This window comes from Haemaphysalis longicornis, unplaced genomic scaffold (genome assembly GCF_048455015.1).
Source record: "Haemaphysalis longicornis isolate Haplotype H1 unplaced genomic scaffold, Haemaphysalis longicornis Haplotype H1 scaffold_8, whole genome shotgun sequence".
Classification (NCBI taxonomy): Eukaryota; Metazoa; Arthropoda; class Arachnida; order Ixodida; family Ixodidae; genus Haemaphysalis; species Haemaphysalis longicornis.
The window spans coordinates 25,924,263-25,935,021 of NW_027526445.1; the positions used below are offsets into that span (position 1 = coordinate 25,924,263).

Sequence of the window (10,759 nt, forward strand, 5' to 3'; positions counted from 1 at the left end):
AGCTAACTTCTGCTAGAGCTGGTGCAGTGAGGAGGCAAAGGAATGCTGCCTTGCCACCAGCGCTTACTCCTCAATAGCCAAGCACGTTTGCTGCTTGGTGCTGCAGATTGGCAGGGTCCTTGAAAACATTGAAAACCCTTGAAATTGAGAATTCAGTCTTCAAGGGCCTTGAAAACCTTGAATTTTTTCCCTTGTCCTTGAAAACCCTTGAATTCTTTGGTCAATAAAGAAGAGGACCAGATATGTGGCCTGCTTTTTATGGCTTATCATTGTGGCCCTGCACACTCCCAATCAAAAACATGCTTTTACAAATTCCAGCTAGTTTAGGAGTACAGGCGGGCTTCTTTGTGCAAGGGCTCGTACAGAAGAAAATCCCCGCATCGGACGAGGGGAAATTAACATAGGTCTCCTTCCCATTTTAGATGCTTTCTGAATTGCCTCGTCCTGCTATTCATTGTGCTTATCTCTTGTGCCCCACTACGTTTCGAAAATGAACGGTGCTGACACCCCAGAATGACATAAAAACGAGCACAGATAAGCAATACAATGTGAATCTGAGAACACGGAGCATCTGGCTTCTAAGCTTATGTGGAATACTCTATTTTTACATGTGTGACGGTGGGAAGTCAGAGACTTCCCCCCCCCCCCTTGTGGATGAACAGACATTGAGGGGATGTCAATGGCAGGAGGTATTAAGTTATGTTCCTCGTTATCTGAGACTATATTTAGAGAATTTTTCAGAGCTCGAAAAAGTTCAAAATGGCATGTTTTTTTCTAAAGGTCTAGAATTAGTATGTCGGATGGCACTAACTTTGACCACTTCCAAAGGGTGGAGTTGTTCCACAGAGAGTTTTCTCAAAGTCATTTTTTGAAATGTAAACAAGCAAATGTTTTGCGTGTCACCAGAACAGTAGTAGAACAGTTTGGTGCATGGTTTCTCCTGCACCCTTGCAAATACCTTGACAGGGCCTTGAAAGTCCTTGAATTCTTGTATTTGAATCGTGTACGAACCCTGGATTGGGTGCATCGGTCCAATTCGGTAACAGTGCCATACCTATTGAACTTTACGACTCCTTCAGAAAGTGTGCTACCTTCTGCAAATTTTGTGATTGTCATAATCCAGCACTGTTTTTATATTTCCGGTGCTCCGTGCAGAAGAGTTCAAAAGCGTTGAAAACCGTTCATTTATATGGTTAGTTTACCTGCTGCATTACGCCTATTGTGATGCCATGTACAGCAAACTGAATGCAGTGGCTTGTATATCAAAAACAGTTGACCGTGAAGAAAGGCACTCTTATAGTTCTAACAGCATACCCTTCACAGTGCTGCGGCATTGCAGGAGCTGTGGCACATGATCCGCGCTAGGAGATGACAGGAGACAAAAATACCATCAGCCGTTTAGCTTAAGCTACTTTATCGACTGCGTATTTATCAAGAAGGCAGGCAGGGGCAAAAGAAAGAAATGCATAATTTGTGCTCCTGCGATTTCAACAGTTTGTGCTCTGATGGCCGGGACATCCTTGTGAGCACTGGTAGACTCTAACAAGAAGCTTCGAATAATTCACAGTAGTGTTACGTTCACAACTTAGCTGATCAGTGTATCTCAATACAGCTCTATCAGGAAATCTTCCCAGACTCAAAGGCAGCCGAGTGCTACACCTACGCTCGCTCCAAGGCTGCTGTACTCGTGAAGGAAATAGCTAACACAGAAACTGAGAATATCATTAGCCATATAAGGTGCCCTGAGTTCTAAGTTGTAACAAATGGAAGGAGTGACGTCAGCAGTGATGTAAGGCTATCTTAGATGACATTACTGTTTGCAGTGTCTTCCTGGCATTGCCTGCTCTTAAGGGCAACTCCATTGTACAAAACATCATTGCATTTGTGAACATGCTGGAAGACAGGGATAAGCATGTTCATAACTGCATCAGCTTCGGCTGTGACAACGCACCTGCCACAATAGAAATGAACATAATTGCAGCTGTTCTCCATAAAGCCATGCAAACTGCCTAGTTGGGGTGTTGTTGCCAGGCAGTCAATCGTTTGGGTGGCACAGAAGGGCTCTGCAGCGGGTGTAGACGAGACTCTGCTGGATACCTGGCACTTCCTCGGAGAAAGCTCTATGAAAGCTTCTCAGGTCCTGCACGAAATTTATTCCAGGAACATTTTCACGCGTGCCGGTATGAAGTGGCCATGTATAGTGTGAGCTAGTGTCGGTGTACTGGTGCTACTGGTAGCTATGCCATAGTAAGAACTACAACTAAGCTTAATTACTAGCCATGTAGCAAAATCCGAAGACACATGCATGGGTTTGAGTGCTCCCACATGGCAGACAGACTCCCCACTTCGGCAACGAAACTTACTCCGAGAACATTTTCACGCGTGTCGGTGTGAAGTGGCCATGTATAGTGTGAGCTCGTGTCAGTGTACTGGTGCTACTGTAGCTATGCCACAGTAAGAACTACAACTAAACTTTATTACTAGCATGTAGCGAAATCCGAAGACGCATGCATGGGTTTAAGTGCTCCCACATGGCAGACAGACTCCCCACTTTGGCAACAAAACTTACTCCAAGAAAATTTTCACGCGTGTCGGTGTGAAGTGGCCATGTGTAGTGTGAGCTAGTGTCGGTGTACTGGTGGTACTGGTAGCTGTGCCACAGTAAGAACTACAACTAAGCTTTATTACTAGCCATGTAGCAAAATCCCAAGACACATGCATGGGTTTGAGTGCTCCCACATGGCAGATAGACTCCCCACTTCGGCAATGAAGCTGTGGTTTTTTTGCCAGATAGAGGCAAGATACCCAACAAGAGCATCACTGCCACTCGCGGCGTAAGCAAATTGGGGTTCCGCACGCTCGCTAAGCTGTGAAGATTGACTCAGATATTTGTCATTGTGGCCATGGAAGCTTGGACCGAGTCTCCAAGCAGAGTCTCAGTGAGGCTAGCTTGGATATTTGTCATCGTGGTCGCAGGTAGAAGAAACATTTGAACCGACCACTACCGACAGAATCTCAAAACGGACTCCCCTGCAGAAGTGATGCCCACATCTGTTCTCGGCTCAGTGGAAAGGGAGTTTCCTCGTGAGGTGGGGTGCAGTTGGAGACCAATGAAGGTCCCTTCTCTGGTGTCTTCATTTGCAAGTCACGTGGTATTGCAAGTAGAGTGCACCACGCATGGCCAGCCAAGGAGCTAGCAGACATGGGACCACACTGGTGGCAAAGATGGCTGCCCCCATGACCGCTGAGGGTCAACGACCTGTGCAAACCAGACGTCAGGCAGAGCAAAACAACGGTTTGTGGAGCAGTGGCAGCCAGTGTGCTTGCCGAAGCAGGATAAAGAATCTTAGCAGCAATCAAAGTGACTAGAAGCGCACAAAAAACGCAGGACAAAGAGAGGAACTACACAGGACGAGCGCTTACTAACAACTGAGTTTTAACGAAACGAAAAAGCGGGAAATCTCGACACAGCGCACCCTTCCGGCACATCTCACACACACGCACAAAAACCGACGTGTTTAAGCAACAATAATCGTGAAACAATCTGTAATCACTCATGCGCTACAACGGACGTTCCGCGCGAGTGTTGGCAGGTCAATATCAGCATAACCGATCTTTATGAAGCCAAGAGATTCACCACCTATTCACTGGATGCTATCTTCAGGGTAGGCGAATTCCTCCTTAACTCTTTTACTGTTAGGTGTTTCTGGTTGTGACGCACCCCCAGTGCCGTGCGTTCACTCATCCAAATAGAGTACAGTGGGTGAAGCGACCATGCCCCCCAGCAACGGAGGGAGGCCCGGTCGCACCGTGCTCTTCAATATGCCGTTGAGAGTGCTAGCGAGTAAAAATACGAGATACTAGAAATATTTCACAGATAGAAATCACTAGAAATATTTCACAAACAGTCCAGGCACGCCAGCTATGCGCTATGGCGCGAATTTTTGGAATGAACAATAGAGAACGTACCTGTACGTCAGTGACACCCAGGAGGAGAAATTCGAAAACGTACCGGTACGTCAGGAACAGCGAAAGGGTTAAGGAGGGACACAGAGAGGTGCTGAACATTTGCCTTTGGGAACATTCTTCCGTTTTACAGGGGACCCCATGTAGCCATTTAACTTCATGCGCATCCATCCGTACGACATCCCCACGAGACGCCGAAGAACTCGCCATTGCCTTAGCCCTCATCCAATGCTCCAGCAGAGTCATCATCACTGACTCTCAAGCAGCCTGCCGCAGTTTCCTTTCAGGGAGGGTTGCACCAACGACCCTGCGGTTACTTCAGCGATACCGTCCATCTCACCGAGTGGCGATCGTTTGGACACCTGCCCATGCCTCTGTAACGGGCAACAACTTCGCCCACCAACAGGCTCGCGAACTGGCCCACCGAGCCCCAGAGGTCACCGCAGCACCGACGCCACTTCTCACCTATCAGGAAATTACTCAATTTTACCGGACCACCAGACAAAAATTCCCGTGCCCTCACCACTCCCTCAGCAAAACTCATGAAATAACACTCAGACAATTACAAGCAGGCACGTACGTTCACCCGGTTCGAATGAATTTATTGTTTCCCACACAGTACACCGCGCTATGCAAGTTTTGTCCACAGCTAGGTACCCTCCAGCATATAATTGTGGAATGCGCTCACAACCCAGCCCTACCACCCCTATCCACCTGTTCCTTTCCCGAGCTGTGGGAGACACTGTTGACCAGCTGTCAACCGGAGGACCAGACTCTCCTGGTGACACGGGCCAAGACGGCGAGGGCAACGCATGGATTCCCGGACTAGGGTTCCACTCTCACATTTGAGCTCATTAAAATGTTTTCTCTCTGTCTCTCGAATCTATTGACCCGCTGTGCGCCTCTGCTTGAAAAAAAAAACGAGTTCTATTTACGCACTCTCAGCAACGTATTCATGAGGTGGCGGAGGCGCACTTTATCTATTTCCATAAGGACAGAACATTCGTCAGTGTCCCGTCCGTGTCCCTCCTTAAGGAGAAACTTGACTAACCTGAAGATAGCTTCGAGTGAATAAGTGGTGACATCTCTTGGCTTCATAAAGATCGGTTATGCTGATATCGACCTGCCAACACTCGCGCGGAACGTTGTCCGTTGTGGCGCATGTGTGATTACAGATTCTTTCATGATTGTTGTTGTTTAAACACGTCGGTTTTTGCGTGTGTGTGTGTGTGTGTGTGTGTGTGCATGATGCACCGGAAGGGTGCACTGTGTCACTTTTTCGTTTCATTAAAATTCAGTTGATAGTAAGCACTCATCCTGTGCAGTTCCTTGCTTTGTCCTGTTTTTTCTGCGGTTTCAGTCACCGTGCAAGGAGAAAAAGCTAGGCCCAAGCATGGTGTTACAATCAGTTTCGGTTTCCATTTGTGTTCTTTCGCCACATTTTTTATATATTTACTTGTGTTCTATGAGTAAAGGGGCATTCTTACAGTGGGACGGCCCGTGTGTCTCCCATCTTTTATAATCACCACACATGGCAAATCATCAGTTGCCAATCTCGAAGCGAAAGGCTAACATTGAACTGCGCTTGGCAATGTGTATTGCCAAGCCCACTTTGCTGCTGCTTACTTGCTGCCACATCGTGTTTCGTATCTTTCCTTACTTTCCTTCCTTTGTCTTCATTGGTTTCCAGTCTGAAGGCCATTTGTTAATTAAGCACGCTGAAATTTAAAAGGTGGCGTTGGGTGTCTGGGAATTCGTGTACAGCACCAGAGGATGTGACAGACACTCACCCAGTTCTGTGTTCCCATGCCAAAAAAAGCAGGGAAGCAGTTGATGACCACGAGATATGCCCAGCCTCACTCGGGGAAGTGCCATCAGCAGGTTTTTGACTGGAACTTCCGAAGAAAATGTTAACGCTCCACTTCCAAGGTTTTAAGAAGTTTAAGCTCTGATATTGCAGCTTGTCCTGCACTTCGCCTAAACGAGTTTACCAGCTATAAACGGTATTTTGGCCTCCATTTACCCACTTGGGGAACCTTTTCGCAGCTCCTCGAGTGTGGGGTCGGTAGGTATGCTGAGCTGAGCTTTCCAGCACTGGCACCTGCCGAAAAGCCTTAGTTAAAGAGATGAGTGAGTGTGACCTGGTGACTGGCTGCCACGAAAAAAAAAGGTACCAGTATACCCCCAAGCAGGCGTCGGACGTCCGTCGGCCGTCCAGCGTACATCCATTGAAGCTCTAATGGTCCTCCGTACGACGTCCGTTTCAGGGCCGCTGTACGTACCATGTACGTCCGTGGGACGTCTGGACTTAACACTTCTGTATGTCCAGTAGGACGTCCGATATAGACGTATTTTCTATGTTCAGTAAACATTTCCAGAATCACATGACGAGAACATTATGTTCCTACAACGAATACCACATTGCACAAGACCAACGCACTACCAGGCAGACAGGCATACATGAACACCGTGAACTTGCTAAACATTTTGCATTAGCGGTTCTCAATTGTATATCATTCCCCAAATATATCATCATGGGAGTCGGGGAGATGCTGCAATAAATTTAAAAAAATCGGCTTAATTTTAGAAATATGCAGATGAAACTTTCAATATACAAGTTAGGCTGTTGATGTACACAATATTTTTAATTGAAAAGCTAAGTAGCTTTTTCGTTTTTGCTTTTATACTCAATTTAAGCCATGATTTTATGCTCCGTAGTAACTTTGTACGTTTACTGGTGGATGTCATTCGAACTTGTACTTCTGTTTCTGGACGTCCGCTGTATGTCTGAAAATGTACATCCAAACATGGACGTACCGCGGACATACACTTGCCGTCCGAACTGGGCATTGGTTGTTCAGCTGTATTTCGGACGTCCCACAGACATCCGTTGTTGCTTGGGGGCCCCTTTATCGGTAGGGGCAGTTCAGCATGTTGATTGTGACTTCACTTGAGGAAGCGCTGTCACCTAAAAATTTCAGCTGCCTGTTTAAATTTTGATTGGTATAGCCAAAGAGACATGCCAGATTTTTTGTTGTGTAGTGTTTGCTTGACGTAGGTTTTTTTTCATGCTTTCCATAGGTTGCTACGGGCAATTCGGAGGGATGCTGGGAAGTGGTCAAGCTTATTAACATGAAGGACTTAGATAAGTGCACGGTAAGCAATGAGGGATGCCCAATCACCACCATTTATTTCTGTCAGTTATGTGTATCTCTGTCTTCTGTTTTTTCTCCTTGCCTTTTGTTTTTTGAGAAAAGCGCTTTGAGAGTGTTGATAATTTAACTGTTCTTTTTCACACCAGGTGAAACTATGAATTTTGAATTTATTCCTTATTGAAAGTGGGATTTATCGCACTCGCTGCAAAGCTCACTTGCTTTCTTCCAGCGTTCAGTTCTGTCAGATTTGCATTTCTTCTTTGAACAAAACCTCCCATCGCTGTTTTTTAACATGGAGGTTAGGAGAGGTTATTGTCACTGAAAACAACCAAGGTAATCACAGTGCTGATAACCTCACAGCTCATTCTGATTGCAGTTATCGATATTGCCGATACAAAGCTAGCTATCATCGTAGTGACATTAGGCTTATGTATACATTGTATGCATTCATCAGGAAAACATTCATGGTGGTACCAGTGCTTGTGGGGATGTACCCGTTGAGATGGGTTGTCCCAGCGCATGACAGCTGCTGCTTCTGATGATGATGATGGTAGGTGTAGGCTTTGAGGATTTGGTCGTTGTTGTTATAGGGCTAAATAAATGACTTACATTATTCCGGAATATAGAGTATTCCAAAGTTCGCAGTGGTGAACATTTTTTGCATTGCACGCGTAGGCATTTCGGCTAATATTTATTCAAAATTTGTCAATCTGCAAAAATTATTGGTAATTCATGTTCACAGTAACAAGATTTTACTGGCGCAGCCCTTTTTATTCTTGAGCAGTTGAATTACAAACAATGCTTTCTCTGTGCTGTCTTGCAGCGTTGTATATGCAGCTACAGGTTTGCAAGAGAAGAGGATCTGCAGTACCACCTTGAACACGACCACAACGGTGGCCGTTGAACACAGCTTAAAGACTGAGCTTTGTGGCCACCTTGGCCACCAAGAGACGGGGTTCTTGCTTCATCACCCCGTTACACAACGCCCGCATCATCATTTTTTGATAAATGGTAGCGGGCTGAGAATGCAGGCCCCCCCGTAAAAAAGCAAGGGTTACCGGTTTAAGGGCATGGTTACCTGCCTACTCGCATACTCTTCGTCCTTTCCACTGTCAATTTCCACTGAAATTGACTCCCCTTTTAGAAGCATTTAGCATGTGTTCTGAGAATGCCTTTCACTTGAAGTGTTTGTACTGAATGCCGTTTTGTGTTAAGCATTGTGTGTCTTGTGATTTTTGTTGGGTTGTGCCATGGGGACTTGGTCCAGCTAGTCATGTTGTTTCTTTTTAAAGTTGAATAAAGTCATGATTTGTGCGTTTACGTGTTTAGACATGCGCTTGTCCAGCTCGTGAGGTGTATACAGCGCTTTTCTGACGTCTGACAGTCCCGCCAAATGGCCAATTAATGTTGCAGAGGCTATCAGGCACATACCTCGGGAACGTTGCACCGGCGAACTTAATCTGTACTGCAATTTTTTTTTTGAAATCGTGTCCTACTCCAACTCACAGCTAGCACAATACTCGGGGCTCACTCTGGCTTTAAACTCAAATGAACTGAGTAGTCGCTCTGGCTCACAACTCAAAATGGCCTCGGAACCGGTTCGGACTCAGATTTACTGAGAACTGAAATTGACTGTCAAGTCAGATGGATTGAGAATTCATATAGACTAAGAGTTTTGAAAATTCACGCAGGTTCATGAAATATACAGCGCAAACTCGTATGCGCAAATTCTATCGTTTGGCAAGAAAGACATGATCTCGGAACTCCAGTGAGGTCGGAAACAATTTTTACTGCATAGTTAATGCAGCTATACTAGCTAGGCCATGTTGACTTGCGCTGCTTACAAGCAAATGTAAGTATTAGATAAGAAGCCATTGATATGGGCTGCGTCTTCATGAAAAAGAGGAGTCAGGCTCGAGGGTGTGCTAGAAGCTGAAGGAGAAGCAAAGAACACTGAACAAGGTGACGTGCGCTCAGTTCATTTACATCGAAGCTCCTTGTGGTTGTCCCGTCTATTCCTGTTCTGCATCCTCGGGAAATGCCTCGTGGCAAAGCCAACTGCTCCCGCGAGTCAAAAACACCAGGCGTTCATGGGAGTGCCTTTGTTTTTGTTTGCATGCTTGCTTGATTATAATGATGATGGTTAGAGTTTTTTGGCGCAAAGCCAGCTAGGGCAAAGAGCGCCAAACAAAAGTATCTAAAATAAAATAGTGGCTACTAAAGCCAAAACAACAATAAAATCAATTAACGGCAATGGTGATGGCTGGTGTATAGGGCCAGATTTGATTATGCGTGATAGGAAATGAGGTTTAAAAAATTCACATCTGACAAGTACTCAAACGCGTTTAACGGAAAACATGGCATCGTCACCCAGGAACAGAGATGGATGTAGGAGAATATGTTGTCTGTAGAGTTCTCTGAAGTGTTTGTGTCGTGTTGTGTGAAGTGCCCTGCATGTGATTAGTATGTGCACTACGGATAGGGCCTCTCCGCACCTGCTGCACTGGGGTCTAGAAGATCCCGTCAGCAGATACGAGTGCGTCGCATGGGTGTGCCCTATCCGCAGCCTACCCAAGGCGACTTCCGTGTGTCTGTTGTGTGAGTCAGTTGTGTACCGTCCCAAGTGTGCCCTTATTACATGTAGTTTGTTGTCTGTCTGTTCGTCCCAGTGTGTTTGCCATGTTCTGCGCAGGTGTTGTCTTATGTGTGGCTTGAGGTCTGTGTAGGGTATCATTGAAATGTCGACAGTGTTCCTGAGTGCAGCAGCAGCGGCCCTCTCGTCTGCCAACTCGTTCCCAGCGATCCCAGCGTGTCCTGGGACCCAGCAGAGGAGCAGCTGATGCTTCTGTGCATACAAAGACATGATAGTGTTAAATACAAGATTAACTATGTGGTTTTTGGGGGGTGTATGCGATGACAGTGCGCGAACAACACTCAAGGAATCTGTGTAAATGATAGACTTCGGAATTTGATTTTCAAGTATGTGTCGTACAATCAGTAAAATTCCATATGCTTCTGCTGAAAAAATTGTCGTGTGGACGCTCATGGTTCTGGCTGCACTGAAATTCGGACCATGAGCAGCGCAGGAGACCATAGTCGAGGTTTTAGACGCGTCACTGTAAAATTCTGCAAGTGGGTATTTAAACTGCTGAGACAGAAAGTGCTGCAGTATTGCAGCTCGCGGTACCCGCTTTTTGTCAAGTTTCATAAAAGAAAGGTCGGAGGACACAGGACGAACTTTCCAAGGAGGTAAAATGTCTGAAAAGGATGATCTGTACACACCTAAAAACGAAGCGCTCAGATCCGAGGCTCGCTCTCTCACTCTAAGTGAAAAGGGCAGAGGAACGGATGGGCGATTTACAAAAAGCACAGATGTGGATGTGTCGTTAAAGACAGGATAAAAAGGATGGTTATTCAGCGATGAAATTTTAAAAGCATAAAGTAAGTCCATGTATGTCCGTTGGTTCTCAAGGCTCCACTTATTACACTCGGTATACAGACTCTCGACAGGGCTAGTGCGAAAAGCACCCGACGCAAGCCGTAGCCCCAAGTGTAGCACTGGGTCAAGCATTCGCAACGCTGTTTTAGTCGGCGACCCATATACCACACTGCCATAGTCTAAACGAGACCCAACCAAA

The 10,759-nt window shown here is 46.0% G+C and overlaps 1 protein-coding gene across 1 annotated transcript in view; it reads left to right on the forward strand.

The window, feature by feature from the left end:
* The window catches only part of LOC144148778 (uncharacterized), an 81,285-nt gene extending 72,844 nt beyond the window's left edge, over nucleotides 1-8,441 (forward strand). The window contains exons 12-13 of the mRNA XM_077680291.1: nucleotides 7,048-7,122; nucleotides 7,945-8,441. Of these exons, the coding sequence (XP_077536417.1) occupies nucleotides 7,048-7,122; nucleotides 7,945-8,025 (156 nt within the window). The 3' untranslated portion in view covers nucleotides 8,026-8,441. The remainder of the gene's footprint in view (nucleotides 1-7,047; nucleotides 7,123-7,944) is intronic.
* Nucleotides 8,442-10,759: the final 2,318 nt, after the last annotated feature.